At 43.6% G+C, this 17,150-nt stretch overlaps 1 protein-coding gene across 3 annotated transcripts in view; it reads right to left on the bottom strand.

Annotated features, from left to right (window-relative positions):
• daam1a (dishevelled associated activator of morphogenesis 1a) overlaps positions 1-17,150 on the bottom strand; it is a 43,895-nt gene that overhangs the window by 15,516 nt on the left and 11,229 nt on the right. For all 3 annotated transcript variants that reach the window (XM_030767814.1, XM_030767806.1, XM_030767822.1), the window contains exons 2-4: positions 6,873-7,107; positions 4,091-4,180; positions 748-819 (exon numbers count right to left, since the gene is read on the bottom strand). In XM_030767814.1, the coding sequence (XP_030623674.1) occupies positions 748-819; positions 4,091-4,180; positions 6,873-7,055 (345 nt within the window). In that variant the 5' untranslated portion in view covers positions 7,056-7,107. The remainder of the gene's footprint in view (positions 1-747; positions 820-4,090; positions 4,181-6,872; positions 7,108-17,150) is intronic.

Here is a 17,150-nt window from a genome sequence, read left to right as displayed (position 1 = left end):
AATTTGTTAAGTCTGTGATACAGCGTGGCTTTTTAGTTTGGCAAGGCAGACCGCTCATGTGGGGTAAATGAAGCATGTATGGAAAGCCACAAGTCGAACGCTGGACTTAAATCGAAGGGGACACACACACACAGTTCTTCACCACACACACACAACTAAAAACTCTACCCACACAATCTAACAGCTCTGATCTCCAAGACTATTAATCAAGCTGTGCAATCCATCTCGCGGCTCATGCCTGCAGCTAAGGAAATGGACAAGATCTCCAGGGTGTGAAAAGTAATTCAGTCTATCAGCTTTGTTATATACGGCGGTAATGAAAGCCTGTTACTTTATAGCTTCACTTATTATCTTCTCAGACCTGGTTAAAATATACAACCTTTCCGGTCATGAAAAGTTTACAGCTGTTTACAGATATAAATTCCGCTCAGGCTCCCTTGAGCAAATTAGAGTATCAAATTAATTCTTCTCTGCTGAACAGCTCCAATTTGCAGGGTGTTGACGATTGGAGGATTAGTTTGTGTAAACTAAGTTTGGCCACAAAGCAGAGAGGCGAACCAGAAACCTATACAAGTGCAATATTTCAGCCAACTGCATTCACGTCAAGCTTTCTCCGGGGTCTTGGAGCATCACCAGGGTTGACTGGCTACCTAACAGAGCCTGGATACCAGTGTGGGAAGTGTGTGGGGATTGTGAGCGAGTCAAGATGTTGGACGCGGCTGATGATGCGTCTCACGTTGTACTTACCGCAGCCATGGAGTTGATCTGGTCGATGTAGAACTCCGGCCAACTCGTCGCTCCTTTGTTCTCCTCCTGCTCCTGAGGAGGTGAACATAAGCCAGCCGTGAGTGACATAAGCTGCATGCGTGCACAGATGTCGTGTTTGTAACACACACGCACACGCACACGCGCAAACGTAGACAGAGTAAAACCCGCCACAAACACGAACTGAGTCCGCATCATTCCCACGCACACCCGTTTCTCACCAGTTCGTCCACATTCTTCTCTCCTTCCAAATCCACAGGCCAAGCCAATTCCTTACATTCCCTCTAAATCAGATCCAGTAATGTAGGATTGCTTGCGTCCACAGTGTGTGTCCAGTGTGTGCACATACGTGTGTGTGTGTGTTTGGATACACACCTTCTCTGTGTTTATGTCGGTCTATCCACAGATTTAAAAAAAAAAACCCACTTCTCAGAACTGTAAGGTTCACAAAGACCTCATGGATTTCTCTGGACAAATATTACCGTACTTGCCAAACAGTTCATCCTGACTGAAAAGTCTGGCAGTACATTACGAGTCTGATGGAATGACCAATACATGTCTTTTGTCCAACACATTTCTTTTTTTTTTTTCCCCTCAAAGTAATTGAGTCTTTAAAGGCTCTCCTCAGTGGACAGGCAATACCACAGTGTATTGTGCTATGTTCAGTGTCTACAATCACCAGCTGTTCTTTTACTCACTGTACGGTGTGAAATTAGTTTACACACGCCAGGGCAAAGTCTGAATGGGGTGTGGAGAGGGGGGGGGTTCTTCGGAGGTTTAAGAACTAACGACCACATGAACCGACTTCGCTGTAAGCTTCCAGGAATCTTTTTTTTTATTTTTTTTAACGAGTATTCCTATTGTTTAACAACCATGTTCTGCAATTATGTAATTTATTTAAACAACTCAACCCCATAAGGAGGGTGCCAAGCCCCAAAGGTTACTATGACTACAGTGGGAAAAAGAGAGAGGAGTGGGAAGGTCCTCATTACCCAACATTTAAAACGTTCATTCCAGACATTCGTCCTTAATACAGCCACTCCGTCTCACGATAACTGTTTTATCCCTTCATTATACAGCTCAGTACACCGGGGTCCACAAGCCATTAAGTTCCCCAGACCTCTGCTAATGGGAGGCTTTATTTGGTCCCTGCAGGTGTGGTTAGCTGACGGGGTTTAATGCGCTGTTTCTCTGAGCTGGGATGTTGTGGTACTCAATAGGCCACAAGGACTGGTATTGAATTGGCTTTTGCATAGAGACTGACCGACGTGTATGCGTCGAGTGAAGCTTTGAGCGTGGTGATAAACAGTTATCTCCCATGATTGGGGTCGTATGTTTCAGTGAGACTGAATGGGGTGCTAGCTTAACCTGTCACTGTGTGAGGACCTGAGTTGTTTTAGAATGAAATTAAACCATCGGTTTCTCTGCAAACAGAACATGGTGCAATCTGTTATGAGTGTGCATCCAGGAGATCTCTGATTTGTGGTTCTCAAAGGACTCTGGGTAATAAATCTGATAGGTAACACAAGGTGCAAGGGCTGAACTGAAGATACGGAGAAAAATATGAGGGGTGTGTGTGTGTGTGTGTGTGTGTGTGTGTGTGTGTGTGTGTGTGCGTGCGCGTGTATAGGAGGGGTACATAAGCAGCACAGTTATATGACTGAGGTCAGAGTCATGACCACACCTCAAACACAGCATTTAAACGCCAGCTCTGACCACTCATTTAACCAAAGTGAGCACTCGACCAACAGACTGACCCTGAAAGAGAGCTTGAGAACTCCAATCACTGAACTCGACAGAAAGCACAGCCAATCAGCAACCCTCAGGGAGCCTATCAGAACATCTCAATGACTGCACGAGGACTTGAATGCATCAAGCAATAAAAATCACGACTCAAACCCTCAACCCAAAAAACCACCAACTAACCCAGCCAGCTCAGCGAAAGTAAGTTTTACCTCAAATTTAATTGCAAAAAAAAAAAAAACGTAAACACCAGACAGGTCCAAAATACTACATTTTTTTCCTCCTCATAGATAAATAAGGCATCCGTCATTATTCATTAAGATAACCACCCGTCTCCTATAAGAGATACGCACCTCGGGCCAACACGCCTTGAGAAAAACCTGTGAATTCCACAGTCAGGGAGATTGCTAACAGATGCTGTTCTATGGCCAAACCCAGAAGGAACCTGCTTCAAACCACAGAGCATGTTGTGCTTGGAAGCACAAGAAGGAATTACCTTATGGTCAACAAGCCCTCAGACTTTCCAATGGAAAGCACCCTCAATCCACGTCTCCCTTCTCCGTATCAATGCACGTACTTGTGGGAGACTCGTGAGAGAGAGACAGTCCGATCCATACGCAGACACGCAGACGCAAACATTTCCCACACACTTATACGAATACAATGGAAACCAGCTCGGGAACTTAAGGGAGGTAACTGCCAAGGCGTGAAGATTAAAATGATCCTCTCTTCTGTGTGAAAAAGCAGAGGTCACCGTACAAAGGAGGTTTGTCCTGACGACATAGGCAGGTCATTGGACGTATACCATGCTAGACAATAATATGTCTCGCTGATAAAAATTCGTGTTTGTGTAATGTCCAGTGATGTGTACACGACAGAGAACCGATATCTACTGCTATCAAACGAAAGCACATTCAAAGTGAACGTGTATCTCTGCTCTTAACATGAACCCTTCTGTCACAAATCCAGTCTCGCGTCAAATCTCACCAGCTAAGGCTCTAGTGTTTACCTTCGGTCTGCGCTCGGAGGCACAGCGTGACCAACAGAGCTGACCACTCCGTTAACCGTTCAGATTTGCGTGCTACAGTCATGACAGCTGAAATGTCTCCACAGGAAATAAAGGCATTTAAGAAAACAAGTTAGTCTGAGGTTAGTCACGATTCCCATGTACGGAGACCCAGGCCGTGGGCTTTCATGTGTGTGGCTGCATCAAAGGCGGCTGGGGTTTGAGAGGGAGGACCCGGGCATGCGAGAAGGTTGGTCAGGCAGGCGTGTGTTTTATCTGGCGCTTGGCAGGAAAAAAAAAAAAAAAAAACTGTTTTGCTACATAGAATTGTTCGTCTCGTTCCGTCTCACTCTCACTTTCTCTCCTGCTCACAGCTGTAAAATCAGTTCGACCGTTTCTACTGCAATTAATACCATTCTAACAGAGACAGTTTTCTATGTACTGTAATACAATAATCCAATGTACACACAGAAGCAAGAAACAGACACACAACACACACACACACACATTCACACACTCTCTCTCACACACACAAACACGCATATACACTCACACACACACAACCATGGGTCTTACCTTCTTCTTACTGCAGTATATCTGCCATTTCTTCTCGGCAGGGAGAGCAAACATGGCCTCTCTGTGTTTCTCAGTGAGATCCAGTTCATCCTGAGAGAGAACAGAGAGAGAGAACAGTGTCTGAGGTGTGAGTAACATTCTGTCCATTTCCATTCTGCACTGGCCAATATTTGCATTTTTTTTTTTTTTTAAGACACAATAATCATATTTTGAATTGCTATAAGCAACATGCCTGTAGCACACAAGATGATAACTGTACATGCAACAGCATAACCTGAATTTACTGACATTAAAATCACTTGCAAAACTCCAAATATGCAGAGATGTCGTAAGAGGCAGTAGACAGAACATCCTGTAATGTTACGTAAAATGCTGCAATATCGCACAGAGATTTGAGGGATAATTGGAGCAAGGGGCTGATTAACTCAGCATTCGCTGGGGTGTTGAAATACTGTATCGTTAAGTCCAACTCTCTGACTCTACCAGCTCTGGCCTGCTTAAAACCACTGCTCAAGTTCTCCCTGTGTGGCCAACACTCACAATACCAGCCACCTGCATTTTCAGCTAAGACGTTCTGAAAAAACACGAAGACTCAGCATAACGCTGTTCCGCTATACATGTGCTAGCTGGTTTTCTGTAGTCGAGCTATCCTAACAGTGCAATAGGAAGCATAGCCGTTTCTGCAGGGGAGCTGATGGGGAAACCGTAGATGAGAGACATGTTCCATACATGTGACCTTAGCAACATCCCTAACACGCAACCATAGACTGACTTGGCTGTAGTCGAACCAGATGTTTGGGTACAACTTTATTAAGCTCACGCGGAAATTATTAACGATGAGCAGGGTCTCCAACTCATCTCGTCAAAATACGCTGTATTTCTAGTGTGGATAGAGAAACACGGTTGGGAGAGAGAAAGACTGAAAATATAAAATGAGGGCAAAATGCAACGGTCTGAACCTCAAGTGCTCGCGCATGTGTGAACATGCATTCCAGAGGGGAGACGTCACAGCCAGATGCCACATCTTGTCCCGAAGCAGCCAGGTCAAAGGCTGATCTTATCCAGATTCATAGCCTCCCTTGCAATATTGCGCCCGAACAGACACACAATCGCAGAGCTCTGGGAGGAACCAAAGGGCTGCTCTTTGATCTCCTGTCACCAATTTCACCAAACAACTTTCTTCTTTTTTTTTTTTTTTTTGTTCTTCATTCGGAGCGAAGAGCGTCGAGCGCTTAATCAGCTCTAGATGCTGCGCTGTAGTTTGGGATTATGCACGGCGAAAGAATTCGCTTAACTAGCCAAGCTTTGCTTACAAACAGACGTTTGTCAGATCCAACTCTTTCGTTTAGTGAGACAAACAAAAAGGGAACAAACAAAGCAGAGCGGAGCAGAACGCGAGATATGTTTTGCCACTCGCAATCTCTGCTGTATCTTCCCATCTGTTTGAGCCAAACTGAGCCTGCGTGTTTATCCTACTAGCCACGATTAGACTGACACTGTTTGACGTCTCCGTTGTGGCCTTTTGTGAGTGCTAACATTTGGATACAATGCATGCAGATGGGTCCTCAGCAGGGGAGCCATTTTGGACCAAAGGCTGAAGGAGAGACAGGACTGAGCGCGTGCGGTTCAAGGACCAGGAGCCCGACGGTAACTTGGATCTGCCGCAGAGAGGCTGGTCGCACGCTGCTGGGCCACATACACGGAGACACACTGGCGCTCAGTGGACCCTGCAGAACTAATGAGGAGACAGTCATTGTCCAACTGGCCTTTTTAATGGATCATTAGAGGAGAATGCATGGCTTCCCTGGATTACAGCGACGGGACAAGCATCGATTCACTCTCCAAGCGAAAGAATGAGCAAAGCGATGCTGATCCCTTATTCCACAAAACTTTGCCTGTCCTGTTGTTTGTGTCAGTGACCGCGCATCATGATTCCTGCTGTTGACTTGTTTAAAAAAAAAAAAAGATAAAAAAACAGGGGCCGTTAGCCCTGAGTAGCGATCCATAGCTCCTCCAGTACCATAGTACTGCGCTGGCTAATGTTAACCTGTAATAACCAATTCTGAGGCATATATTTCACTGAGCGCTTCCTTTTCCGTCTGTTTATGAGTCATAGTCAACATGCCTGCCAGAGTGTGGCTTGACAAAAGCAAGTAAAGACAGATTTCACCTCCAGAATGGCTGATGTTCAAATTTCTTTCAGGCCGTGTTACCTCTCTTGTTCCAAACATATCTTCAGCTTAAGAACATTTCATCTGACTGCAGTGAAACAATTAGGGCCTGTATATCAAACTAAATTATGTCCAACGTACTCGTAAATGTGTTTCTACATGACCAGCGCTCCTCAGGGGGGAAATTCTTTATCTTTATTTTGATTTCTTTCAAATCATGTGTGTTGGTACAAGTTCAGCATTTGCATTTGGCCTTTAAAAATACAGATGATTGCTGAACATGGTGACTTTTGCTCAAGCTAAACAGTGTTATTGTATTGTCACATGATTTGGAACCCAGCCATGTCTTTACTATAGTACTAGTATAAACCTGTCTTTCTCTCCTTAAGGAAGACGTAAAATATTCATCAGATAAAAAGAAGAGTAGGTAAAGATAGAGCGAGAAGGTGACAGACACGAAGAAAGAGCGAGAGAAAGAGAATGCATGTAAGTGTCTATGTGAGAGAGAGAGAGACTCAGAGAGACACAGACAGTGACAGACAGACAGACAGAGAGAGAGAGACAGAGAAGAGAGAGATATACATCTCTATACTGTTCAGGTGAGTACGTACCACCAGTTCTGAGAACATGACGTCCAGTTCGTCTGTGGGAGGCATGGGAAGAGAAGGCTCCATGGTATGCAGGGTAACGTTACCGTCATGGCGGAGGCGGTAGGTGATCTCAGGGTGATCATTGCTTTTTAGGCAGCAGAAAATTAAGGAGAGCCCCCTCCCTCCTCGCTTTCGAGGGGCCATTGCGACCGACGGCCCTGCCTTGGAAAAAGTGTCACACTTTGTCTACGACCCCCTGTGCAGAAACAAAAGACACAGAGAGGGAGATAAAGAGAACGTTAGGACAACACTGAAACACTTTTTTTTTTTTTTTTTTAAATAAACACATTCAGAGTGTCAAGTTCACCCCGGGAAGAATTCAGAGGCTGGTGTGAACAGACGATCAATTACAAAGTAGTGCATCGCACACAAACAAGCTGTTCTCACTGCTGAGAAACCAAACCAGGTTACACTGTAACTCTAGGGTATTTAGAGTTTAAGTGTCACGTGTGTGGTTATGCTTTGAGACTAGAACTGAATCTCACACAGTCTGGCGGCTTCCCTGACGAACAAGTTATGTCACTCAGACAGTAGCAGCGTCAGGAAAACATTACAAAACCAGGTCGTAACAATTTAAACCTTTCTTAAATTTCTAAGTGGGAACATCAACTATTCTTAACCGTCAACAACAAATCAAGCAAGAGACAGAAAACAACTGTCATTACACAGTGTTAAGATACACATCAGTTAGAGCATGTGTACTGAGTATGTTCTCTGTGAAAAGTAGCGTATTAGCTGCCAAATTTGACCCAAAAATCATTGATCATTGATCAATCATGGTATATCTCAGCAGACCAAAAAGAAATGACAGAAACATGGGGAGTCTGCTGATGTTTCGTTTCTAATGGCAACCAGGCAAATGCTCTAAGAATAATTTATGCAACATTTAGACAAATTCAAACAAGAGCATTGGCTTCAGCATGTCCTAGTTACATGCCAATGAAGCTAAACATCTCATGCAGAATAAGGTGGGGTCAGGAGGTCAAATGCTGACTGTCCTAAGTCAACTTAGCTAATGAGAATGCCCCTCCATCATAGTCTAGCCACACGCAGAACAAACTACACAATCAGGAAATCATGTGTTTAAGCAACTGTGCACTTTCCATGACAGGGCCATCTGATAAATTAAAACAAACACCTGCATTATCTGTCTTAAAGGGGAACTGGGTCACCACAAGTAACCAGAACAGCTCCAGAGTACCTTGGCACCAAGGATCTAGAAGTCTGTATGTGATGAACTCTGGATGTGACACCGTTTTATCAGGAGAAATTCCCTTGTTTTGGCGTTTTACTTGACGGTAGTGGTGAATGTTGTATTGGGCACTGGTCTAGAATCTTCCATAAGCGTTCAACTGGGCTAAGATGATCGCGCATTAAGGTGTACATCATTTTCATGAGCTACGGTCTTCAGAACATTCATAGACTACTTTTACATTGCACTGTAGGCACTGCCACCTTAAAATAGAAACCGCTCCCATAGACAAGCTCCAAAATGCAATAGGATAGAAATGCTTCAAAAGAGGATGAGGTTTCTGACTTGGTTATTTACCATGGGATTCAGTGGACTTAACATTTGCTAAGAAATCGCACTCCACACCATAACGGAGCTGCAAGAACTCTTCACCAAGGAAAACAAACAACACAGCCAGGTAGACTTCCCTTAGCATCTGTCACACAGGCACTCAACTGCCACATGTATGGGTAAAGAATGACTCCTCCATACACTCCAAGCCAGCCACAGAATCCATCTCTGTCACGGTCTGAATGAACCCTTCTTAATTATACTGCTTGCTTAACTCCTAAATGAACAATTGCACTGAGGTGAATCAGACTTACCTGTATGGTTTTCCATCAATTCACAGACATGACAAGTTGAGGAGTGTGTGATTTCTTTTTTTTACCACAGTTAAACCGAAGCAATAATTTTTTACCACAGTTGGACCAAGGAATGCGACTCGCATGTCCACATCATCTTTGCCGCTGCTCCTGGGGGAAAACACCAGCGAGCTGAGAAATCTCCATCACCGAGGCTCCCCAGTGAACAAAACCCTTTGAAAGTGACCGAAATCTATTCCCCCCTGTCATGACAGCTAAAGAAAACGGGTGCCTGGGCCCAGTAGTTTCAGACATACGCCTTGGTACAATGAGATGTTTACTGCTTAAATAACTTCTGAACCACATCCGTGGAAGCGGCCGTTTTCAATACACCTATTATTCCTCTTTTACTCAGATGTTTCCGCTATTTTTTTTGCCAGTCACCTATAAGTTGGTGAGTCAGTGTTAGGACGCGACGAAAATAGACCGGACAATGGGCATTCAGAGGGGAACTGGGAAATACCCGCTAAGTTAGTTGACTAAACTGGTTCAAGAGCCTGATAAACAGCTTGAGTCTGCCCAAACTCTACCACAGCTGCGGAGAGGAAAACTGAAGCATTTGACTAATGAAAATGAGTTGACTGATCATCTCTATTCATCAGTCTGCTCTAAAACACACACACACACACACACACACACACACAAACAAATATTTGATCTGAAACATATGGTGACAGTTAAACACAGTCAAAAATTAGACAGTGAGGAATGACTCCGTCGTTACGTCGTATGTTAATGACAGTTGTTTTTACACCACTAACACAAAACAGCTTGGTTTGAACAAGGTACAGTCATTGCATTCAGTGCAGATCATCCTTTACTGTTTCACAATGTGCCCCAGATGCAGACCAACTCTCATTCTCTTTTCCCTGTCGCTCTGCATCCAGAGTACTGGGGGAAAGGAGCCAAATGGATGTGCATTTAGCCAAAACTTTAACAGCCGTTAATACCAAAGTACCTCCAGACATCACACATTCAAACAAAAGCAGGAACCCTTAACGGACGTAGTTCGGTTAGAGACTGAACTCCATATTAGGAGAAACTGGATCCTCCAAGGGTGGAAACACACACAAGCATGTACCATCAGCTTCATTCTGTCCCAACAATAAACCTCACAAGTGTTTTATTTCTGTTTTAAAATGAATAACCCCAGTGACTCAGAATTCAGAAGAATTTGAGATCGTTTACTAAAAAGGTACAAGTTCACGGTGAGCCTGCACTGAGATTCCAAAATGAGGGTCAAATCTTAAACCTTTGGCTGAACAGATGTTTCCCTTTAAAAACCCTGGGATTTGTTTAGGAGCTTAGATGGCACAGTGATTAGAGTTTTTTTGTGTGTGTGGGGGGAGGGGGGGCTTGTCTGTGTGATGAAGATACGAAGCATGCCTAGGACCCCCTTACGATGGGCTTCGCTGGCTTCGTGTCCAAATACAGGCTCGGCTCCTCAGCCGGAGCGGCTGACGGGGTGGGGGGGGGCATGTTATTTCTCTAAACGTCAGCCAGCAACAGGAGTGAAGCATCTCCGAAAAAAAAAAAAAAAAAAAAGCACAACAGCTGTGGATTCAAAGCTTCGTTTTGAAATGAGCGATGGTGTTGAGACAAAAGAACGATGATGTTTCTGGACAATTAAATAAATAGTTAACGTTACAGTGATACTAATTAGTCCCAGGCCTGCATTTCAACTGTGAACACAAAAGCATACACACATGTGCCCCATTCAGAAGGCTGATATATAGAATAACAAAAAAATGTGTCGAAAATGTCATCACTGAGGAGTTAGGGAGGGGCCTAAACAATTACCTATATTTCTCTTCAAGGACTGCACTCACACCGATGTCGCTGCCCTATATCTCTCCATTCACTCTCTGCGTGAGGAACGTAAGCTTGGCATCAGTGTGACCTCCACTTACAGGCAAACAATACCGTACCTCACCCCACTCCATCACCCCCTTTTCAGGAATCACATTAGCTGAACTCTTTTCCCCAACCTGTCCTCACGTATTCAAAACAGCTCTCCGAGAACACATTTCCGTACGGACTCATCAAAGCTCAGCTCTTCAAAGACCATTCAACAGACTGTTTTCCTCTCTCTCTCTCTCTCTCTCTCTCTGTTAGGTCTGCAGCAGGAACACACAGAGATCCAGCCTTCGCCAGTCAAAACATATTGCAGGACGTTTTCCTTTGAAGAGGGAATCTTGCAAGCTGGGGGAGTAAATCATAAAACTCGTATCTGTGAGCTTCGATTAAGCAGGAGCCAGGGATCCATCTCCTGCTGCTACTCAAACAGAGAGAGAGCAGTCAAAAAGAAAGAGAAGACAAAACAACAGTGAAGTTTCCTCTGTGTCCTTTTCCGTCTTTCTTTCTTTCTTTCTTTCTTTGAGCAACAACACAAAGCTATTATTTCAGAGAGAAAGAAAATAATCAAACACTTTAGTGGAGGAACATAACCGAGCACTTAACCCAAGATATGCCTTCATGTTCAAGGAAGGAACAGAACCGCATCAGCTCTCACACTGTACATGTCGGGTGCCGATGTAATGTCGTCCCTGTGGACGTCCCTGAGCCTCTACCCTCGATATGGGTTTTTTTTTTTTCACCTCTGCGGTTATGTAGCAGTGTGAAAATAACAAAGCTCTGACCGGGATGCTCTTTAATACTCTTCATAAGGTTAGACCAGGTCTTTACATTGCATGCTAAGGACTTACTGTCTGTACAATAAAAACCGCAAGTCAAGGAGCCATTCACTCAATCCTAAAATAACCCACTGATTATCGGTAAAGAAGTGATTTTGACACGTTCGGTAAAGTCAACATTTTCTTTAGTGCTGTCTTTCATTCATGAAAACCGCACACACAAAAAGGGGATTCCGTACAAAGCCCACGCCTCATCTAACACTATATACGATGCATACACTGTAGAACCACAATGCATCAATTCAGAACGGATGACAAGAAGCTTAACCGCACGCTAAGAAGAATGAAATACAGACATATTTAACAAGGTTTACCACGGGATAACAATCAGCTATACATCCAAGGCTCATTCACAAATCTATGTGAATCATTTACGGGGAAGGAGATATGTTTACCAAACTCCCGTGGGATAGGACCTTGTTCACAAGGTTGGAACAAAATACGTTGTGTGCCAAAATAACCAGACTTCGAGGCTAAACAAGCATGACTTTGACCCACAGAAGACCACAAAAGAAAATATTCTCCCTAAACAGATTATATTGAAGATAAAGAAGTTTATTTAATTCTCTACATGCTGAATGTAAGAATGAAACTGTCAGTTTGTTCAGTCATCATAATTTTTCAAAATCAACACTGAACAGACAACAGATCGAAATAGGCAGCCTAAGCTTTTTTTTCTTTCTGGAATTTCAACAGAAAGGTGTAAAATTACAAGGACAACAAACGTGTAAATGTGGAAAATGACCTTCTGCACTTCATCATTCATCTCTTCTATCCGTCGTTCTACCGTAGAACCAATTCTTAACAAACACGAGAGGCTTCAGATATTTATGACCGTAATAAAGACAATCACGAGCCGAAAGAAAAACAAACCGGGGGCTTCGAAAAGCAGCGAGTCAAAAACACGACATTAAAAATCAAGACATGGGCCTATTTCTCAGAGCCTGAATGAAACAAGACTCTCCCCAACATCGTAAAAACACATAAAACGGATCATTTATTTATGTATAACCTTGTCTTTCCAAAATGAACCACCATCATCTGCAAAAAGTGTGTTCCACATGTTCGGAGTCCCACCAGCCACGTCCTGAGCCATTGTAAATTATGTCTTTCTGAACCTCACAGGACATTTATCCCTCAGCTGGGAGGTTTTTCCCTCCCACTATATCAACAGAGAAGCCAGGTAAGGGTACATGGACAGCCAGATGAGACCCAGATCAGGTCATTGCATATAACTTTGGGGGGGGGGGGGTTTAAGGTAGAGAAAGGTTAACGTTTGGGCAAAACCGTTTCCCCGTCTTTCGGTGAGGTCAATAATGGGTGAAAGACTTTGAAGAAATACCCTCAGTGGAAGCTTTCGATGTTTTCTCCTCCCCTCTTCTCTCAGCTTCCCTATATCAAAGACGGCCGATTATACTAAGAAACACCTGGAGAATTTGGCTTCTTTTTGATGGCAAACTGTTCAGTGGTCGGGTCTTGAAGCAGGATATTAAGAGTTTGTAGGGACTCTACATGTACCATGTCCTTAACGACTCTTTTCTTACATGTTTCAGGTCTGTATCACACCATCAATAAATCTTAATGCATGAATTCACACATTCCAGCATAAACAAAAACATGCTTGTGGATGAATTCACTAAACTTATAACTTACTTTATGATATTTCTGTATTGTTCTCTCTCTGCCACACACAGACACACACACACACATACATGCAGACATAAAAGAAACACTTGACAAGAACTTTCCAAAACAACACCACGTTCCCACAACCAGGAACCCTACCCAGGTGTTGCCATATAATTATTCAATAAAGGTGCGTCTCCATATAAACGTCCTCTCACCCACACACGTACCTTTTCTCTCTGATTCATCGAGTCAGGAGCCAAGACTTATGTAAGCAAAGTTATTACAGTCAAGGATTGTCATGATTATGACAACCATCCTGGTTGCTATTTGTCTGTGCTGGTTTCAAAACATCAAAATAGTCACATGACGAGAATCAAAATTTCACAAAACTAGACACATTTAGTGCCAACCTGTACAAATAAATCATTCTAAATAAGATGTTTGGCTCAATTGAAAACCTGTCTCTGCTTTTTTGTTGTTGCTGTTGTTAATTTAGGAATTCTTTGGATCTGTACTTCACTCGCAGGGTGTGGCTTCTCTTCTGTGGCATATACGTGGATTTATTAAGGTGTTATCTTAAAATCAAGATGAAAACTTTAACATAGAAAACATACCAGACTGATTGTTCGCCTCAAAGTAACTGAAATTCTGATTCCTCGGGCACAGAAAGTAATTATTGGTTTCTATGTTAAGCTTTTTCACATATTGAGCCCAGATGTCAAAGAATACCAAAATACCATCTGTAGCACTACACCCTTCTGCACACAAACCGCAGACATTAATTTGAGGACATCTGGTGATTAAAATGTGAACAATTGCTGGATGTTAATTGCTTTTATCAGCCCTTTGACCGTGAGGTATGATTTTCTTTCCAAAGTCATGGCATTAAACTTCTTGATTATTTCTGTTCTACACGCACCCCTAACATCCACAAAGAAATATCTGAATGGACCAGCATATTTCTGTCTCTCTCTGTCTCTCTCTATATCTCTGTTCTCTATCTGTCTGTCCCGCATATACTTTCTGTCATTCTCACAGTGATTCTCTGCACAGCTATTGTGTGAGGGTTTTGTTATGGTAGCTAATTGAAAAAATGTTCGGGCCTCAAAGTAAACTGTGTGATAGATGATCAGGTTCCAGCTTTTGACAGTTTTTCGAAAACTCTGCCTAATTAAAAGCTACGGTGCACATAGACACCCAGCTTCAAAGTACGGAATGTCACTTCACAGGACATAACCATCACGTTCAATGATTTTTAAAAGTTACTTTCAGGAGACAGTGGCGTTGTCATTCCTAGAGACGTCTTATGTGTTAACCTGTCACGCGTTCCCAAAGAACAAAAAGCTAGCACAAAGGAATTTTGAATACACAGACGGCATTGACAGAACACATGATTTACAGCAGGGCCGTCCCCTGCCACAGTTCTTTTGTGAACGTCTGAGGGGGGTAAACAGATTCTTGAAAATAATTTGTCTCGTTAGCAAACACCATCAGCTCCGGACATGGCTGAAGTCTGCTCCCAAATAGAGAGAGAGAGGGAGAGTGTGTGTGTGTGTGCGTGTGTGTGTGTGTGTGTGTGTGAAGTGACTGTTGATTTGGGGGGGGGGGGGGGGGGGTTGTCCACTGAAGCGTGTTGCTCATGTCCAGACTTCCCCAGTATGATGTCATGGGAAATGAAGGCCTATTGAACGGCACGGATAACCACACTTTTCTCCACTCATTGTGCACAGAGGGAGGTTGCACAGTACACGAGTCTGCCTCTGAGCAGCGGCAAGGTATATAAATACGGATTAGAGAGTAAAACGCAGAATAGAATCCATGATGTATGGATTAGAGCATCATGTTGTAAACATGTGCTAATGTTGAAGGGGGCTGGCTGCAGTTAGTCTGGGGTCGAGATGATATTAGCGTTTTCACAAGACAGCACCACGTGCTAAAAGACTTAATATGCTCTAATCTGAGGATAGACATACTAATGTACATAAAGATTCAAATTCTGTGCATGGCCCCTGTTCGCTAAACTTAATTCACCCGAATAAATCTCAAACACAAAAAAATAATTAAAACATTTTTTTGATTTGTTTGTTCTCGTTGTTAGTTTTCTATTTACAGCTAAACTATCGTGAATGTCAAGTTACCTCTTGAGTAGACAGTGTCCAAAGCTCAGCAAGAGGAAAAGGAAATAGATAAAAACACACACTGGACAATATATTTTCATATTTCATCACCTTCATGATTATCAATGCCAAAGTGAGGCCATCTACACAACATCCCTTATAGCGCAGTTGTTCCATATTCCATCTAAGAGAAAATTAAGACACCAGTTCCTATTAGGCTGACAGAGTATAGCATTTCACTACAGACAGACATCACCTGACAAATAGTTGCAATAATTGAGATAGGTAGTCATGATGAAAATGAGGAAGGACTCTTCAAAGGCATTCTCTGTACAACATGGGTTTGTCAGGAATGGGAAATCGACATTTTGAGATAAAAACATCAAAAGATGTCAAACAATCTAAAAAGAAAAAAAAAAAAAGGTCTACACTGCATGCAAGCGCCTGCACACACACACACACACACACACACACACACACACACACAAATGTAAACAGAGCCGATAGGCCCATGGGCCTCCTGATCACGCGACTGCCTGGTAATGACACAGGAGTGAGTCGGCCACGGCCCCGTGTCCAGTCCAGCCATCACATCGTTTCCAGGATGTGAGCCAAAGAGCTTTGCCCCAGGCAGATAACAGTGGATTCACACTGACCTATCAGGACCGGCTTTACTGCATAATCCCATGACTCTGATGTGAGCCTTTCTTCCTCTCATTTCCTGCCTTTGTGTCATCTGTGTGAGAAAACCCTCCCAACAATAATACAGAGGTTCCACAGCATCACGGCCAGTGTTGGACCCACCAGAATGCCACACAGGACAAAAAAACCAAAAACGGCCAGGCAGATCTGACCGAACAATCCGAACCCATTACAGACCAATCAATAAATAGATGCCTTAATGGAAAAGGCCCTGATTCTACACGTTTACGTAGGACAGGTCGGCCAGTTCACCGAGGTCAGTTTGGGATCCATTACATAATGTGTTTGTGCCCTTAACGATTCTGAACCAGTCAATAACCAATCAATGCCACCTAAATGGCAGCTGGGCCCATTGATTCTTCACGAACGAAGAAGATATGTGCCATGTGAGTTAAAGCATGGGGTTAATTGCCTAGTCGGTCGATATGGAGTTGGGACGTAACAACGGATGAGAAAAACGTGATGAGAGGAAAAATCATTCCTTCATACCACGAAAAAGAAAGGCAACAATTTGAAGTGGGTTAGAAATGTTTTGATACTAAATCTGACCCCACAGTGCTCCAGGACAGAGAGCCTGGGTCAGTAAAGAGTAATATGATTTAAATTGTTTGTCAACACGCGCAGAATGTTGGCTATGTGCTTTACCTACCACCCCGTGGGCTAGATGGGGAGGTCAGCTCCCCTCAAGGGAAACTCAAGACTGTCTAACTCACCTGAGTAAAACCAGACGGGCAGGGAGACCACGAACCAAAGAATGCTGTCCCTTAGAAAGACCATTGAGATTCCTCTCATAACCACATATTCTTTCAGAAGCTCCACTCTGACTCTCTGAACACTGCTGTCTCAATCTTTGCCCCTTCACGCCACAGTTTTATGCCATTCTACGGCCCTGATGAACTATCATCACCCCCCCCCCCCCCCCAACTCTTGTTCCTCAACCTTCATCCAATCCAATCCCATCCCTTGTTGCTGGGGATGCTTCTGATTCACCAGCCTGCATTACATTTTTTTAATCCTGAGGGATGAGTTGCAGGGGATTGATGGAGACCCAGTGTGAAAAAAGACCTTTCCCTAGCTAAGCGCTGGGAGGACCTACAGCTGTCAATCAGAGGAGCCGCCATTAGACGAGGGGGTTTCGGGTTGGCCGTAAACAGGCTTCCTGAATAATCAGAAGCTGCCTCTCCATGGTGGCGCATTGCCATGGCGACTGCACTTGTGCCAAG

Source organism: Chanos chanos, chromosome 1 (genome assembly GCF_902362185.1).
Source record: "Chanos chanos chromosome 1, fChaCha1.1, whole genome shotgun sequence".
Classification (NCBI taxonomy): Eukaryota; Metazoa; Chordata; class Actinopteri; order Gonorynchiformes; family Chanidae; genus Chanos; species Chanos chanos.
The sequence above is the reverse complement of the archived record's forward strand: the minus strand, read 5'-3'. Positions and strand labels throughout refer to the sequence as shown.